The sequence below is a fragment of the Camelus ferus genome, chromosome 7, assembly GCF_009834535.1.
Source record: "Camelus ferus isolate YT-003-E chromosome 7, BCGSAC_Cfer_1.0, whole genome shotgun sequence".
In the NCBI taxonomy this organism is placed as follows: domain Eukaryota; kingdom Metazoa; phylum Chordata; class Mammalia; order Artiodactyla; family Camelidae; genus Camelus; species Camelus ferus.
The window spans coordinates 82,899,053-82,917,600 of NC_045702.1; the positions used below are offsets into that span (position 1 = coordinate 82,899,053).

Below are 18,548 nucleotides of genomic sequence, written 5' to 3' on the forward strand. Positions count from 1 at the left end.
CAAAGAAGAGGCTTATAACTTTCTGAGGACCACTCGAAACTTGAAATCCGAAGTTCTTAACATTTCACGTCCAGTTTTTGCGTAAAATTTCCTGAAGTCCTTGAGTTAACTTTTTTGTGAAAAATATTTGGATCAAAAGTTGTATGAATTAACTCAGTTTCTGCATAATTAGAAAGTAGCGGAAAAATAAGCGTTCCTGGAGTCCAGGTGCTGTCAGAGAACCTGGAGGTCTCTCTGTGGTCAAGGGCAGAGCCAGCAAAACTCCCCGCGCTGTTCTGGCTTCTGTGCGGAGGAAGGTGCTTTGTGTGAAGTGGTTGTTAACAGTCTCTGATGTTCTGGACCATATTTGACAGATGCTCTTAACATCTCTCATTGTTTCATAGCAGAGTTTCATTTAGTTCCATTAGTTAATCTGACCATGAGTTAATGGGTCAGGCTTCAGTTTAAGCAGGTAAAATGATGTGATGATTGGACATGGTACTGAGAGGGCATGTCTCATTGATCATTCGAGGCCAGTTTCCAACTGCTTTCTAATCGCCTGCATTCAGAGTACATCCTTGAAAAATCTTTAGGAAACTAGCTTTGTGCTTCACATTTTGTACTCATGTGAAGTGCTTAGATTCTTGGGAAAACAGGGAGGAAGCCCTTTTGTTAAGCAAGAATGGGCAGACATCAAAGTGCAAAGGACTAACAGTAAATTGTTCTTGAACTTTAGGTAAAGAAATCTTGGTATTTATGTAAACTGACCTTTTGTTGAATTTTACTGTGGGCGGTGGGTATTGAGCTGATGGGCCCAGAGGACAATAAATTGAGATTGAGAAGCTTTTGCAACCAGTATGCAGTTCTCAAACAGAGGCCACTCTGAGCGGCCTTGCAGGTTGTGGCCTTGTGTGTGGAGGACTCTGGACCGCACCCTACATCCTGGTGCATCCACAGTGCTTAGGACCGAGTGGACTCCGCTCATTCTGAGTTTTGCTGCAGGCCACTAGCTCCATATTAACAGTACACAGTACGGTATAGTGTAATTTACTCTTCAGTTTTGCCGTAAATGCTCACCATTCCCTTTCTTGTCAGTTACACATCACTGTAACGTTGCCTGAATATGTGATGTCTGTTTCACAGTTCATTATAAAAAGCGTTTCGATGCTCTCACGTGTGGTTTTCTGATCCTATGATTAAAATATAATATTCCGTTGAGTTTAACAAGCTTTAGGAGACATCCTCTCCCGCAGCATCTGATGGGAGAGAAGAGATTCTGATGCCCAAGTCCTACGGAAAGCAACCTAGAGCAACAACCAGGTTTCAAATTGAAAAAAAAAAAAAAAAAAAAGTGTGTGTATAATAAAGAACCGGTTATACAGATTTAACCAAAATGAAAATCTTATTAATCAGCCAGTAAATCATTTTCTTTCGCTCTCATCACCTGCAGATTTTCAGCTAAACTTAAATATATTCTCAACTGATTCCGGTGAAAATTTTCGTTTTCTTCTCTGGAAAGAATTTGGAAAATAGGTTGCCCTAACAAAAAAGAAGGAAGGACAGAGGCATGGAAGGAAGGAAAGAACTGTACGTTATCTGATGAAAAGGAAATGGTGTAGCTTCTGTTTGACAGCAGTGTGGCTGCGGGAGTTATATATTTCACATTAATTTCATAGCAACTTCATGGAAGCAATCCAGTCTTTTTTTTTTTTTAAACACATAAAGGAAATTTTGAGGCATGACATGAGTTCTCATTATGGTAAGAACAAATTATCTATGGAATTACTGCTGAAGGGAAATGAAAAATTTTAAATGGTGATTTTTCTTTTATTGGCAAAATTATTTGGAGGGAAGAAAGAAAAAACTGAGAAGCTTTGGCCAAAGGGTACAGGAAAGTTTAAATCAGTCTTGCTCTTTTGGTGACCTCAGTCATGTCTACTAAAACTTTCAGCGCACATAACCCCCTTCCAGCAGTTTCATTCTGGTACCTACCTTGAGGACTGTGATGAGAGTGAAAGAAAATGATTCGTTGGCTGATTAAGATTTTCATTTTGGTTAAACCTGTATAACCGATTCTTTATTATACACACACGTGAGCAAACTGGAACCTTAGTGCCTTCTCATCGCAACATTGTTTATAGTCACGAACAATTAGAAAAAATTAAATGTCCTTCAAAGGGGAATGGCTGTTTAAACTACGGTTCATCTATTCATGGGGTTACAGGAGTTAAAAATTGTGAGGTAGGTAGATAAATATAAAACCATCATGGAAAGACTCTCAAGACATGTTTAAGTAGGAAAAATGTAATATAACAGTATCTGTACAATGTGTCCTGTGTTACCATTTATTTGCCTTTAAAAATCCACAAGATTAATATTTTTGTATGCATTTAAATATATATTTTTTAAAAATACCTCTGGAAGGGTGAAGCAAAGTGGTAACAGAGCTTACCCCTAAATGTGCCTCTAGGATTGGGGCAAGGGTCTTCAGTGGAGGGCACTTGCTTTATTTTCATTATTTGCATTTTTTACAAAAACAGGATTTTTATGTATTCTGTAGCCAAAACTTCTTGAGAATTTTTTTACTTGAAAGTGTGTTAATACGTTTTCCTATTAAAGTTTAGTTCTTGACGTTCTTAAACTGACATTTTTATTTAGCTTTGGAAATGCTCATCTTAGCTCATATTAAAAACTTGACTTTTTTTATTTAAAAAAGAAGAACAAATGGATTTAGGCATGGAGAGGGACAAAACTTTACCCACACTCAAATTATAGTTTAAATGAGAGTATTTACTGTGTATAAATATTAAGAACATAAAGGCTAAATATTTTTAATGAGTCCTTTTTCTTTCTATTTAAAATGTGCTTCTCTGGGGCGGGGGTACCGCTCAAGGGGCAGAGCGCCTGCTTAACTAGGTCCTGGGTTCAATCCCTGGTGCCTCCTCTAAAGATAAATAAGTAAACCTAATTACCTACCCCCCCAAAAAAAAATTAAAAAAAAAATTAAAATGGGCTACTACTTAATGAAACAAACAGGGAAATAGTCATTCAAAATAAAATAAAATAAAATGTGCTTCCCGTCTTCTCTAGTGCCGCTGGGGGTGAAATCTTTGACCAGTGTGTTGCGGACAGAGACGAAGCCTTCAAAGAAGAAGATGTTCAGAGGCTCATGAGGCAGATCTTAGAAGGTGTTCACTTTTTACACGCTCATGACGTCATTCATCTTGATTTGAAGGTGAGACCTGAATTACGTTCCAGTTCGGAGCTTGCTGGAGAATGACATTCGCCAGATGGGAAGTATTTTCAATGGTGATTTATTCAAACGTTTATCAGATCTGTGTGTTTTATTAGGTAACAAGGGCATCAGAGTTGAGTCTTCGCTCTTATCCTCCAGCCTACTTTATCAAGGAGAAAATGCACAGAAAGATAAATAATCGTACATTGCCCCCAAAATGGAGCTGAGAGGATGTTGCCGGGATTGGAGTAGGTGAAGGCTTCCTGGCGGAGACAGGGCTCAAGCTAGACCTTTCCGAAAAGTTAGGATTTAGCTAGGTAGAGAAGACTAGGAGAAAGTTAACTCACAAGAGTTAGGAATACTTGTGATGTGTTTGGGCAAAAATGAATGGGATCGTCCCACTGGAATTGACAGATGAAATAGGCAATATTGAAAATTGAGACAAGGCCAGATTCCAGGGGTTTCAAGTGTTACGAAGAGGTTGGTTGATTTTTGAGCAGAAATATTTGAAGAGCAGTGTTGTGGGAAGTTAGGCAGGCAGCAATAAATAACATAAATTAGAGAATTAAAGAGATCCGAGGCAGACATATTTCTAATTTGAAATTGTCAGAGAATGAACGGGGGGGAGGAAGGAGGGGAGAAAACACAAAGGACAGGAACTCAGTTACGAGGCTTCCAAGTGATCAGGACGCCGCGGAAAGCAGGGAAAGCCAGAGAGGAGCCTTGATTGGCCAGAAAGTCCAGGGCTGACTGTGACTTCCGTTGTAGCCCCGTTTTCCTTCAGTTCCCAGCTCTGTCTCCTCAGAATGGCAGTAAGATGGTGGTGAGTTGGATGCGCCTCCCCATCCCATCTTCTGTTGTTTGTGGACCGAGCGTGGGGCGGGGATGGGTTCGCAGACCAGTTCTGTATCGCAGAGAATCGAGGATGGTGCTCAGGGGAGGGACAGTAAGGACCACTGTAAGGATTCCGAGCATGAGTCAGCAAGTTTCAGATCCCGGTTGATACTCTGATGGTCGCCTCCCTGTCAAGTCCAATGGTGGCTGCGGGGAAGGGAAGCGGTCAGTCCTCAAACGCAGAGCACACCACAGTGACTCCAGAGCTTATCAGCTGGAGGAGATGGGGTGGGGGCGGGGAGAGGGCTGGAGCCCCTGGACCCTGAAGGGCTTTGCTCTCCCAGACCTCATCTCACGCATCTGCCCATCCACCTTGACCTCCACCGGGGGTGCTTCCCGGTGGAACGTGGATGCTGATGGCGCTGCATCTCCAGCTCTGGCCGGATCAGGACCACCTGGAAGGGGCTTATAAAACCAAGTGCTGCGCCCCGGCTCCGGAGCATGTGAGTCAGGGTTGGGCCAGACGATGCTGATTCTCGGAACCAGGCACCACTGTGACGACCACTGCTGGGCGGCACGCTCTGTGACACCCTGACACGTGCCAGCCAGCGTGAGTAACAGGGCTCGGTCTTTGTTTCAGGAAGGAGCAATCTCAAGGAGGGCTGTCCCGTGTGTCACCTCAAGGTGACTTGAAAAGTAAACCTGATAAAATTCTACTTGAAATCAGGTGGAAGGGTAATAGTTACTCCTTCAAATACTAGTTCCGTCCAGAAAAATGCAGGGGAAAGAAAACAATTAGGAAAACTTTCTTGTTCATTTCTGAAAGAAGCCAATATAAATTTTCTCCAGGATACTTTTTTCTGGTAGAGTGTCTAAAGTGGACGGTTGCCACACGGTAGGACGTGTTAGTGACAGTGGCATTTTGGAAGGCAGGTGCGGACGTGTGTGCACCCACGTGTAGTCCCACGATACTGCGGTGGCCTTAGAGGTCACCTGGCTGAATCCCTCACAGCGCGGGCGAGGGAACTGGGGCTGTGTTTTTTCCCTTTAATCTGTCTTGTGCGTTAGAAATTCAAAGATCCCGGCTGCAAGACAGACCCATCTGTACCTCCCTTGGGAACACTTGCCAGAAGGGGATGGTCTTTGCAGTTCAGACTCCCGTGGACTCAGACTTTAAAAGAAGCATCAGTTGGTATCAGCCATGCGGAAAAATCCCCAAAAGTAATGTTTGTGTTATGCCTTCTCTCATGTTTGGCTTTGCACATTTAACTTTGTAAAGCCATACAGTTATCTTTATGATGTTTTGCTAGTTTTATGATGTAAAAAGGACTTCCAGGAATGGAACCCTGACTTAAATAATATTACACCCATAGGAAATGAGCTTTCCATTTATGGCAGCTCAACCCCCAACATTATTCAAGAACCAATTAAGAAGCGAGTCAGACAGGTTGCCAACACCATGTGCCATGGATCTTTGATGTCACTTGAAAGCTGTCAAGGGCGAACATTAAGTCCTTGAATGCCAGGTTCAAGTGTGTATTTACATGAGGAAATTATATCCCTTTCTCCCCAGTGCACCCAGTGTACGTTGCATGGCTTTCTCCCCAGTGCACCCAGTGTAGAATTCTTCCCAGAGTTAACAGAGGCTTTGATGACGTGCCTTTGATGTTGGAAACAGGACTCTCCCTGCTTCCTAGCCCTGAGGAACTAGAAGACAGGGTGGCCTGGAGGGTCCGCAGCCTTTCTTCTGCCCTCCCACTCTGCACATGCGCAGTGGGCCTCGTCTCCAAGTGAACTGAGAAGGGGCGGGTGAGATGGGCCTGGGAAGCCGGCAGTGCAGACGGAAATGCCTTCTGCCAGAAGGTCATTTCCAAGTAGACTTCAGTGACCTTTGTAAGTCTGGATGAAGACTTTTACCAGCCATCTGCCCAGAGACGATTTGTTTATAATGTTGACTCTCAGTCTAGAATTTGAAAGACTCAGCTATCGAGCTAAATGCGTTCCTTTTTTTTTTTTTTTTTGAGTTGGGGAGATAATTAGGTTTATTTATTTACTTTTAGAGGAGGTACTGGGGATTGAACCCAGGACCTTGTGCATGCTAAGCATGCATGCACTCTGCCACTTGAGCTGTAGACCATTTATTCCCTGTTATGGCTAAAATGGGCAATTCCGGTCCTAGAGGCAGAAGTTAGTTAGAATAACTGGTATAGTTGCCCCTATAAAAAGAGATCATTGACAGAATGGGAAACACCCTCTTCAGCGTCAGGTCCAACCCTGAATGGTCAGTTTGCCAAAAGACTTGATTCGCTGAAGACTCTCAGCCAAATGCAGGCTGACCTCGGAGATGCTGCAGATTCGGTTGCAGACCACCGCAGTAAAGCCAGTATCCTGGTGAAGCAAGTTGCACGACTTTTCCAGTTTCCCAGTGTAGAGATCACCAATCACAGATCACCATAACAAATACGACAGTGGAAAGTGTGAAATGTTGCGGAAATTACCAAAATGTGGCCCGGAGACATGAAATGAGCAAATGCTGTAGGGAAAACGGCTTGCCCGGTGCGGGGTTGCCACAGACCTGCGGTTTGTAAAAGGCGTGATCTCTGTGAACTGCCGTGAGACAACACGCAGTGAAACGAGGTCTGCCCGTATCGTGACTTGAACTCGGGAAGGTTCTTTGAGGAGCAGCAGGTGCAAATGTTGGGGTGCTTACACGTCTACAAAAATAAAACACACTGAAATGTGATTAAGGGAGAGTCCATTCACTTGCACATAAATCATGGCAGGACTGACAGATCTGAGCAAAGGCAGCCCTCCCAAAGTCAGGACAAAGCTCAGGTCTCAGAATCATCTCAATAATTTGGTGAATTAGTCGTGGGCAGAGTGGCCTGCTTTCCCCTCCCACAAGGGGAGGACTGGCCAAGGAGGGCACAGACAAATCCAGTGCTGTTTGTGTTGGAATGGGCCTGCGCTGGCCAGGCCTTCCAGCTGGTTCTCTCCTAGGTGTTCAGTCACCAGACCTGTCCACCCGGTTCCACGTCCCATGACGAGCAGAGGAGCAGGCTGGGAACTGGAAGCTGGAACTTTCCCATCTGAGATTTAAATTGATCACTGATGGTTTAAGCATTAGTGGATTACTTGAAAAGAGGGGTAACATGTACCGTTTCTAAACAGTTCCCCAAATTTATTTAGACAGGATTATTAACCGTTTTCTGTACTCTTATCTGGGTTTTAAATAAATAGAGTCAGTTTACTTGAACTTTCATCACCTGATCAAATGTTCCTTAAAATCTTGTCCGTGGTACCTTAAGCCGTATTGTTAAGCAGGTTAGCCTGAACTTGACAATGATCTTACCGGTGGTGGTTGTTCAGTAAATGGGAAATGGGTTATATACAGAAGCAAAGATACCCAGATAAATGAGGATTTCTTCCCCCACGAAGCTGAGAAATAAGATTTTAGAAAGACTCCCCTGCCGCCATTGTCTGTTTGAGCACATTTTGTAGGTTTCCTGTTTATTCCACTGTCATTACTTCTCCAGGGACCTTGTGTTTTTCCTCTCTTACCACCTGGGATTTATACATCTCAAAGAGAATTAAGTATTGTGAGTTACAACCTCTTTATCACGAACTGGGTTCCGTAGAAAGGTCTGACCAAGCTGTAAACTTTAAGGTACTTACCCTTGTTTTTAGCACGTATATTTCACTTACTGGAAGTGGATATACTCCTGCATCAGAGACTGATGGAGATTATAGTCTTATAATTATATTTTATTTAGAGGAGTAAAGTCTGTTTTTAAAAGGTGCCCATGGTCATGCCAGGGCATGGTTGGTAGAGATTGCAGAATAAACATCATGAAATCCCATGAAATAGCTGTGATTTTATGAAACATGTTTTTTCCTGTCACTCTCTCAGGGACTTAATATCTCTTACTTTGGTAGATCATGGACACTTATGACTAAGCCCAATTTTCAGATACTACAGTAACTTTAATAATTTGGTCACACTAATACAGAATTTATTATGTCATCATCAAACCAACTAGCTTTTGCATGAAAACTGAAGAAAGCATTTCCCAGGGAATGTAAAGGGTAAACAAAATGTAGGGGGGAAACATTTAATCTGCTTTAAGGGCACAAATGATATTTAAGAACACTCAGGATGTACACGTTTTGTTAATCATGAACCTTCAGAAGATCTGGTGATGAGCAGTTTTTTTCTTGGCATTTTTTATGTAGTAGGAAAAGCAGAAGATGTTCAGTGATGAGTGTGCATCACCGAGCCAAACTCCTCTCATCTAATTTGCCTGAATAACCACATTTTGTTGTACTGTAGTATTTCATTAATGTAACAAAACTAAAATTGCCTTGGGAATTCTGGGGACTCGTAATCATGATGCTACATAGGGTTTTTTTTTTTAACCTGAAGAATTAGCTAGAAGCTAGTAAACAAAGAGAATGTGGCTTTATAATGAAGTTTTTTTGACCACAACCTCTCCATAGTTACTTTGTCACTGAAAAGAAAAATTGATTCTCAACTGATCGAATACTCATTCTCAATCTTTGGCTGGTGGGGAGTGGGGGTGTGGGGTGTACTTTATCTGCTGTGGATGTTTATAACTATTTAGCATGCCTCTGCAGTGAAAACTTCTACAGTGTTCTTGTTTTTTATTCAGTATTACGTTTTTACTGTAGCCAAAACTTTCTATGACTGAAAGAAAAAAAGCAGGTTTTTATACAAAATTAGGGAGGATACTGAGCCACAGTAGGGTTGTTATTTTGATGAATCTGTTCCCAAAATGAACTATCATTCCAGAATTGCATCGTGGTAATAAATTAGGGCATTGGGTAAGCGACACTAAGAATTCCGTGACCATTTCTTGGTGTATCACCCGGATCTTTTTTTTTCTCTCAAAGAGTTTATCGCTGCGCCATCAACCCAGTGCCACTGGCCACATTTTTTTCCTTTGAGCGCTTGCAATGTGGTCCGTCTCAACTGAGACATACTTAGTGTGAAATCCAGACCGGCGTTCAAAGACTCAGTGTGGGAAAAAAGCAAAATATCACAATAATTTAACACGTTAATTACATGTTGAAGATGTAAGATTTTATTGAGATATATTGAGTTAAATATATTTCACTTCACCTCTTTCATTTTACTTGCAATACGGCCACTAGAAAATGTTAAGTTGCTCCGGGCTGGAGGACAGCACTGGTTTAAGAGGGTATCGGAAGCCATTTCAGCCAAAAGGGCCCGTCATACATCACTCAGCCTTTCCATTTGCTTTTCAGCCAACTGTAAGCTAGTTTTTTCTCCCACCATTTTACTCAAAATAACTCGCTCCGGGTTCCTTCCTGGTCCCCGTTCCTCCCCTGTCCTGGGGGTGGCGCTCTTCCCGCGCCGCTCCTCCCGGGGGCTTGGCCGCCCCCAGGCCGCGGACCCCCGCCTGTCCCGGTGCAGGTCTGAGGATGCGAGGCTGACGGCCCTCTGTGCGGACCTGGACCCGCGTATCGGGCAGCGGACGACGACATCTCCCTGTTCCTGCGCCATCGGCCGCCTGATGGGATGCCTGTGGGATTGGCCTCTGTAATGTGTGGTATTTCTTCGGGGCTTTTTTGCTTTTTGTTTTTGCATTCCTTGCTTCATCATAGCGTTTTCATGCTGTTTCCCTCTCGAGACTGTCGGAAACAAGATAAGGGCACATTCTTCAGAGGGCTGTTTCCAGGCGCACTCTTGCGTTTGCCCGTCCCCTGCAGGCGATGCGCTGACCGCTGGCTCCCCTGTGTTCTTCCCTCTTCTCTTTCCCTGAGTGTCCTCCGTCCCTCCCCTCCTCTGCCATCGGTGGCCCACAAAGCCCCGCGAGTCCTGCCCCCCGGCCCCCTTTTCTTTCCAGTCTCACACCTGCCCCCCAACCCCCGGCAGGCCCCTTCCCGACATTGCCCTCCCTTCACATCCACCGTCCCTGAGTCCCCGGAAAGGAGCATCCGCAGCGCGCCCCCAGCAGGCGTCTCACCCCTTAACCCCATCCCAGTTCTCTATAGGGCGCCAAACCCCCCGATGTCATGGTATTTTTTTTGTTCTTTTTCCATCCCTATTAAAAGGTAAGGCTCCAAAGGAACAGGGGACTCCTGCCTGTTCCCTGCCGTCGCCCCAGGCCGTAGCTCCCAGGCAGGCAGTGAAACTTTGTTGAATAAAGGATGACATCCTTTTTCCCCTTCCGGCTCTGCCTGCTTATCTCCTCTGTGATTCTCCAAGGCAGACCGACCCCCTCTGGTTTATTTATTGCCTGAGCACGTTGTGGACCATGTACTTCCCAGAGAGAAGCCCGACAGGCTCTGATAATGAACTCCGGTTGTGGACCTGTCCTCACACACAGTACAGATCCTGTGAGGTTTTCCTTGTAGCTGTCGCCTTTCTCCCTTTCGCTCGCTCAGCGGCACTGCTGTGCGCCTGCGGGGCCGGGCCTGATCCCGGTGACATCACGGGGACCGGCCCGTGGCTCCTGTCCTCATCAGGTTCTTCCCACCCTGGTGATGAATCTCCACGCATTTTCGTAACAGGAGAGGGTAGGCTGTTGGGTCCGGTCACGTAGTAGGACGCTTTGCAAAGACAGGGACCATCCATACCTCGGTTTCCTTTGCCACATCACAGCCCTTCACGTGGTGGAAAATTGCGATAATCTGCTTCTCTGCCGTGCTAGGTCTTCTCTCCAAGTTGACACAAGGCTAAGAGCAGAAAAAGGTGTCCTGGAGGGAAGGGCCCACAGGCAGAGACGCCGCCGTGAGAGGGTGACCGGTCTGAGTGACTGGCCGCGGGGAGCCCGGAGCCGGGCAGGAACGGACCCGGCCGGGGTTTGTGGAGCACAGCGAGCAGCTTGAAGGCCACGGGCGCCGTGGGAAGCTGCTGAAGGCTTGGGCAGGGGGCTCGCAGGACGGATTTACATGTTCCAGAAGACCCTTCTGGCTGCAGGACGGCCAGTATTCTGTTGCAGTTAAGCTGGAAAGGGTGGTGGCTTGAGTTAGTGTTCACCAGTAGCCAAGGTCGAGAAGGGCCTGCGTTTGGGGCTCAGATCAGTAGGATGTGGCGGCCGGGCAGCTAGACGGAGGCGGGGGCAGGGGAGTGACGGAGATGCTGCCCCGCCTTGTGCCCTGCTGGGGAGAGGGGCGCTCCCCGAGGCCCATGTCCATGGCACCAGGAGGGCCTGATCTGGGAGGGGCACACGAGCCTGATTTGGGCAAGATGAATTTGAGGTGCCCTTGCGACCTGAGAGGGGAGATGCGGTGAAGGGTCGGTTGCAGAGGTCTGGACCATTCAGCCTGGGGTGCAGGCAGCTGGTGCGGGTGAGGGTGCGGGGAGACAAGAGGCAGGAGCCCCTGGATCAAGCTGTAGGGACCCAGTGCTGGGCGGGCCAGGAAGGGAAGACAGACCAACAGGGAGACAAGCAGCAGCCGGAGAGTTAGGAGGAAAACCAGGACAGTGTTTTGTTCTGGAACCAAGAGAAAGGGAGTTTGTAAGCAAGGAAGGAGCAGCGGCAGCATCAGGCAGCGCTGAGACGGAGCTTGGAAGAGAGCAGGGATGAGAAGACGGGGTCGGGTGGAGCGGTCAGCTGTGAGTGGGAGGAAGGGTCACATGAACATCACTGCCGACCTCTGGAGAAGCACGGTGTCACGGAGGAGGCAAGGAGTGACAGTCAGCAGGACAATGGGATGAATGTGCCATGGACAAGGTGCTGTGGGGCGGAGGGGCGCACTTGGTAGAGGACCCAGCCGGGCAGGAGTGAGTGATGAAAATAAACCCGCCAGGCAGGGAGGGCGGAGGGCTTCCCGAGCAGAGGCAACATGGATGAAAGGCCTGAGATGTGGCCGGTGTATCTTGCTGAGGGATTACAGCCCATTTGATTTGGAACCCAGATTCCCTGCAGCATGGCGACAGGGGATTCATCCAGAAAGGCAGGAGCTAGATCGTAAAACATTCTGGGTGCTGTGGCGAGGCGCTGATACCTTACTGGGGCCAACGCTTCTCAGTTTATCTTTGGAAATATTCTGAATGGCACAAGACAGTAAGTGCAGACCCTCTCTAAAACAAACATAAACTCTTTCAAATCTCGTATTTTATTTTAAAAATTCTAATGAATTTTACTTCTAGTTCTTAATATATCTACTCGACTTTTTACGCAAAAGTGTCAGGTTCTTTTCGATTGAGTCAAAATGACTTCGGGAACAAGAAGCCAATTCTGTGGCTCTAGGCGACATTCGCCATGTGCGTCCCGCCGCCCCCATTCGAGTGTGTCTGCTGGTGATGACTGACAGCCATCCCGCCATGGGGAGAGGAGATGCTGTGAGCAGCTTACATTGTGGGAAGATTATGGTACACTGGAGGATGGGTCGAAGGTGGGGAAAACTAGAGACAGGAGGGTAGTGGTCCACGTAAGAAATCATGAATCCCAGACTTCAAGCAGTGGGGACATTGGGATTTAGGAAACAGAATGAGCATGACTGGTGACATCACCCAATGTAAGCGGTGGAAGATGAAGACTGTTTGAGGATGATGCCCTGGTGCCTGACTTGGGCTTCGAGACTGGGAACACAGAAGAGAGGAGTGAGTTTAGGGGGTGCGGGGAGGAGGCTCTGTCTGACTGAGTTGTTGGCCAAATTGAAGGCCTTGCCCGTGGTGGTAGCTGAGGGTGGGGGCATTGCAGCCAGATGAACAGAGCTGACTTTCACTGGCGCTGCGAGTCCCGAGAGGGCTTAGGGTAGAAGCTGCCATCTGAGTGGCGGCGGAAGCTTTGATGGTTGATGAAACTGCCCAGAAATAGACTGCGGAGTCTCGGGAGGAGGGGCCGGCCTGCCAGAGCTCTTGGACGGCACCAATGTTTAAAAAGAGGGCATAGAAAAAAGTCCTGAGAAAATGGTGAGGGATCCGGAGAGAGAGGGGACTAGACCAAGAAGGAGCGTTAAGGATGACGAGTGGTTCCAGCTGCACAGCAGTCAGTGCGTGCAGAACCGAGCCTGAGTCGCCCACCGGCTTTGGTGGCCCTTCTGGTACTCACGGTACTGTGACCTTAGTGAGAGCGGGTGGAGTAGAGAGGGAAGCCCTGATTCAGCTTGACCGAGATGTGGTTGCTGGGATACCCGGCCTTGGCTTCAAGAAGCGGAGCTCCGAGGGACAGAGTGTGTTGGCTGGAAAGGGCTGCAGAGTCCCGGGGGCGGGGGGGGCATTTTTTTGTAAGTGGTTTGATTTTGTTCTAAGATAGGAATAGATGCATATTTATATTTCTGTGCTGAGGGAGAGCCAGTGTAAGGGAGGAGATCGTGCAAAGCCTGCTGCCTCACACGTGCTAAGTATCCTGTGCACGTACCTGTGTAATGAATGTTTCCTGTGAAATCTCTCGAGCTGTTTCACAGGTGAAATCTGTCTGTTTCATGGGCGACCTGCCCTTTTTGCTCTTCATGCTCAATCTTGCTTTTATTAATCTGGGGGATGTTATTTTCCAGCCTCAGAACATTCTGCTGACAAGTGACTCTCCATTGGGTGACATTAAGATAGTTGATTTTGGTCTTTCAAGAATAATGAAGGACAGCGAGGAGCTGCGAGAAATTATGGGTACTCCTGAATATGTGGGTAAGTGTTCGGCAGAGTGGCGTGTGTCAGGCGTCACCTCTGTTGGGGGCTCGTGTGTGGCATGGGTAGTGGTGGGGCCAGCCATCCACTGGGCTGAAATTCCAACATCAGAGACCCCCTTCCTTTGAATTAAGTTATAAAATGGAAAACTTGGAAGAGTCAGGTACCAAACTTGTGATCCCTTTCCTGGAGGGCACTGGGAATTTGAAGAGATTGCTTCTCAGAGAAATAGGAGAGGACTTTCACAAAGCAGAGGACATCAGGTTATCTGAAGATGGAAGCATATTAACAAGGAAGGACCTTTTAAGAACTTCCGGTTGGTAGTAAACATTAGAATAATTGCAAGCCCTGTGATGGCACAGATGTGGAAAACAGGGCATCCTGTTGGACTGATGCAGTGTTGCGAGCTTCTGGCAGAAAGAAAAAGGAGAGAGCGCTCAAATGATGCAACATGGTTTGGTGGGAAAAGAACTATGACTTTTTTGATTGACTGGAAGGAAGATGGGGCATAGAAGGATCGTGGTTTGAATGAGGTTTTAAAAAAAAAAAGCAGTGAAATAATTTAAAGGCTATGGCCAGATGTTAGAACATTTAAAATTTCAGAGTAGAAACGGCCCTTTGTAATTACAAGGCCTTGGATGTAGCCACGAGGCGGGGGTGCCGGGCTGCGTGGGTCCTTCAGGTCACTGTGGAAGCGGCCCGGGGCGACAGCAGCCCTGGGGAGGATGGAGAGGTCTTGTATCAGAAGCTGAGAGCAGCTTGACCAGGAGTAGAGAAGGCTGTGGCCTGGGCCTGCGGGAGGAAGGAGATTTGCTTGAGGGCAGAGGTATGAAGCAGGCAGACAGGCAGTCTCCTTCTGGAAAGCCTGGGGGCCTGGCGAGAGGACGGTGAACCAGGAGAGCCTTGAAGGAGTCAAAGAATAAAAAGGATTCAGGGGACACAGAAAGCCGCAGAGGACAGATGGGTTGAGGAAAATAAAGCTGTGTGGCAATGATAGTGCCAAAAATGATCTGAAGTTTTAAAATACTTTTTAAAGCCCTTCGATTTGGAACAGATCCTTCATTAATTAGGTGATAAAAGATACGCCAGGGAGAGAACCATCCTGCAGACTTGGCCCGTGTGCTCTGTGGACGGGAACACTTAATCTCCAGTGTGCTGACTGATAGGCATCATGACCACTAAGAGATTTAGGAATGTGGCTTAACGTGCTCCTTCAGGGAGAGCGGCATCCGGGTCGTGCAGCCAGTTTTTAATGGGTGGCCCTGTAAACTGAAGACACCCAGAGGTCCACGGAATGATTACAAGCGCAATCCCAAAAAATCCTAAGGTAATTCAGAAAGATACAGTACAGAAAAACACGGGGGGGTGTGTCTTCCCCTGGCCTGCCTTTTAAAGGGGAGTTTCAGCCTCCCACCCCCTCATCCCCCAGCCCCTGGCGTTTCAATACACGGAACGGATGGCCTGGGCGTGTTCTGCTCTGTAACTGGCAGCCGGGTGACCTTGGTCCCAAAACGCTTTGTACCTCTCGTGTTCCTCTGTCCATGAAATGGGGCTGGAGAAGTCCTGCCCCGCTGGACCTGCTCAGCCAAGCTCTGGGGTCAGCACCCAGCAGTGTCATCCCCATCCCTCCTCCCACCGGCTTTCGCTCTCCCGTAAGAGCGCCCACCCAGTAATTTGGATGCTGTGCATTTCATCATCAATTTCCTAGGAGTTTCTTTTCAAACTTTAAAATAAAGACTCATAACCTCCATTTCTCAACTCAACAGTTAGAGCTGGAAGTTGAGGAAATCAGCTCCCCTCGCGTTTCCTCCACCTCCTATTCTGGGCCAGGTTTGTCCCCAACCAGTAATGGATATTCGACTCTGAGCATTTTAGTTTTTCCTAGAATTAGAACATTTTCATTCCCTTTTTTATTGTAATTAGCACAGTTTAGGCTTTGATCTGTTTTTAAATGGATTCAGTACTTACTGCCCGTCTTTTCCTAGCCCGGGGCCTTCCTGTTTGTATACTTTTGAAATCAATCGTCTTTTGATTGACTGGATTGTATCAGTGGGTAGATTTTTCTTTTCAAGGATTTTCCTTATTTCCTCATGTCCTTGCACATCTGGGGATGTCTTTCTGTTGCCTTTCTGTGTGATTAGTAGTGGGGCCAGCCATCCACTGTGACGAAATTCTATCATCAGAGACCCCCTCCTTTGTCTTCAGTTTATAAAATGGAAAATTTGAAAGACAGCGGTTTAGTAAGCAGATTGTTTTTCTTAACCCTATGGAGTTGTCTGGGTTGTGTGGGATGCATGTCATCTGAGGATGCCCGGGGTTTTTATTAACTGTGTCGATTGACTTTTTATTAATGCGTGGGCATTTTAAAAGCTCACTCCAGCTGCAACACAGAGGGTAGATAGGGGTGGGCCGAGTTGGGGTCGGGGTGGGGAGTGCCATGGATGGGAGAGTGAGGGTGTGGGGAGGCAGAAAAAGATTAAAAGCAGTAATCCGTTAGCGCTGATGCTGGATGAGACAGAGGTTGTGGAAAGAGGAGAGTGTAAAAGTTGTCAGTTTATACAAAGGCAGTATTTATGCATCCAAAAATTAAAAAACACTCTCGGATCCAGCGATGGAGGATGGAGGTGCAAAAAGCATGTAAGTGAGTTACAAATGTCTAGTCAGACGTCACAGTAATTCACATGCATTTGATTTATAAAGTGAACTTAATTTCATTTTAGCCCAACCCTTAGTGTCTTATAGTTTGATGACTATTGGAATTTTTATCTCTAACAGCAAAATTTGGCATTTTTGCCCCCACAAAACTAAACGTTTTCTTTTGTTTCTAACACTAGCTCCTGAAGTTCTCAGTTATGAGCCTATCAGCATGGCAACGGATATGTGGTAAGAATTATTTATGAAAAATCGATCAAATCAGTGTCAAGAAATGAATCTGATACTAATTTCCTTTTACATTTCCATTCTGATCTAGGAGCATTGGAGTGTTAACATACGTCATGCTGACCGGAATATCGCCTTTCTTGGGCGATAATAAACAAGAAACATTCCTCAACATCTCACAGATGAATTTAAGTTTTTCCGAGGAAGAATTTGACGTCGTCTCTGAGTCAGCTGTTGACTTCATCAAGACGCTTCTGGTTAAGAGGCCTGAGTAAGTATTAGTTAATATTGATCTTTTGAGCAGTCGGCTCTGAACAAAAGTGGATTAACAGCTGAAACCCCAAAATGAACACCTGAAAATGTAGACATAAAATTAGGTGAAACTGGGGAGAGGGAGGGAAGGAGGAATGAAAAGACGGAGCACAGGGGATTTGGGGCAGTGAAATTACTCTGTATGACACTATAGTGGTGGCTCCATGGCATCATGCATTTGTCAAAACCCACGGAATGTACAACATCAAGAGGGAACCCTAATGTAAAGTGTGGACTTTGGTTGACAACAGAGTGCCCATGATGGTTCATCGACTGTACCCAATACGCCACACTGATGAGGGATGCTGAGGGGAGGGGAGTACACGCGTATGGGTGGGAGGGCTACGGGCGAACTCTCTGTATTTTCTGCCCAATTCTGCTGGGAACCTGAAACTGCTCTAAAAGAATAGTCTATTTTAAAAAAGAAAAAACTAGGTGAAACCTCTGGCTGCTTCTTATCTGTTGAAAGAAACAGTGGCAAAAATGAAACTGTTTTTAGAAACTGTGAGCTGTCCCTCAGTATAACAGATTTTCTGTACATCCTTGGGCTTTGAGGCAGGCTTTTCAGAGATCCCTTACTTAAATATTTGTCAACGTTGTGGGGAATGGCATTTGCGTAAAAACTAAAGACTTCTAGTTTTTACTCCGGAGTCACAATAAGCCGACAATACCTTATGCTCTGATCTGTAGGCGAAGTTTCAGACTGCCTTGTCCTAAGTAAAATGTGTATCTTTACACAGAGACCGAGCCACCGCTGAGGACTGCCTGAAACATCCGTGGTTGACGCAGAGCTGTGTGCACGAGCCTTCTTCCAAGGAGAAAGACACATCAGCAGAAGCAGATGGCCTCCAGGCAGGTGATTCTGTGCCTGAAATTAATTCAGAGCCTCAGAAACCGGAAACCGAGGAGTCGATCGTAACGGAGGAATTAATTGTTGTTACTTCATATACTTTAGGACAATGCAGACAGTCTGAAAAAGAGAAAATGGAGCAAAAGGCCATTTCCAAACGATTTAAATTTGAGGAACCTTTGCTACAAGAAATTCCAGGAGATTTTATCTACTGAGCAGTATTTCCCTTTAGAACTTTCTAAGATTTCTACATTGGAAACATTAATATTATTTATGGACTTCTGGCCAAATGGTACGTGTGCTGTAAGTGGATAACCAGGTATCCCTGATAGAAACTAAAATAACTTTGTCACACTGGTGCAGTTAGAGGAATCAAGCCAGATTTATAAAGTTGCCAACCAGGAGATTTAACGGGTAAAGTTATCTGTTTCAATGTCATTTTTTAAGAAGGGACATGTTGGAACCTTTTATTTCTACATCCTGTTTCTCCAGAATGAGAATTTGTATGCAAAGATAACTGTATTCACTTTCCTTAAAATTCCAAGTAAAAGTGCCAAAATTAACATCTTTGTAAATCTACCTTGCGTTATTCATACGTGTATCTGTAGCTGCATTCATGTACGTTGGTATCTACAAAATTGAGTGTTTTTCACTTTGGATTTTTGGCAGGGAGTCAGAGTTTAAACAGGTATTTTCCAAATTTTTGAGACCTAAAGCCAGTATAGTTTAATAACGTCTTATTTTTATATTTCATTACTGCTTTATATTGACTTGATTTTGCTCCTGTTGCCTGTCTGTTCCTAGTGCTTGTAAACCTATCAATGCAAAACCCGGCTCATTTT

General features: G+C 45.9%; 1 protein-coding gene across 1 annotated transcript in view; it reads left to right on the forward strand.

Moving 5' to 3' along the window:
• STK17A (serine/threonine kinase 17a) overlaps positions 1–18,285 on the forward strand; it is a 37,052-nt gene extending 18,767 nt beyond the window's left edge. The window contains 5 exon segments of the mRNA XM_032484279.1: positions 3,070–3,214; positions 13,538–13,664; positions 16,499–16,547; positions 16,636–16,815; positions 17,597–18,285. Coding sequence (XP_032340170.1) covers positions 3,070–3,214; positions 13,538–13,664; positions 16,499–16,547; positions 16,636–16,815; positions 17,597–17,921 — 826 coding nt within the window. The 3' untranslated portion in view covers positions 17,922–18,285.
• The last annotated feature ends 263 nt before the right edge of the window (positions 18,286–18,548 follow it).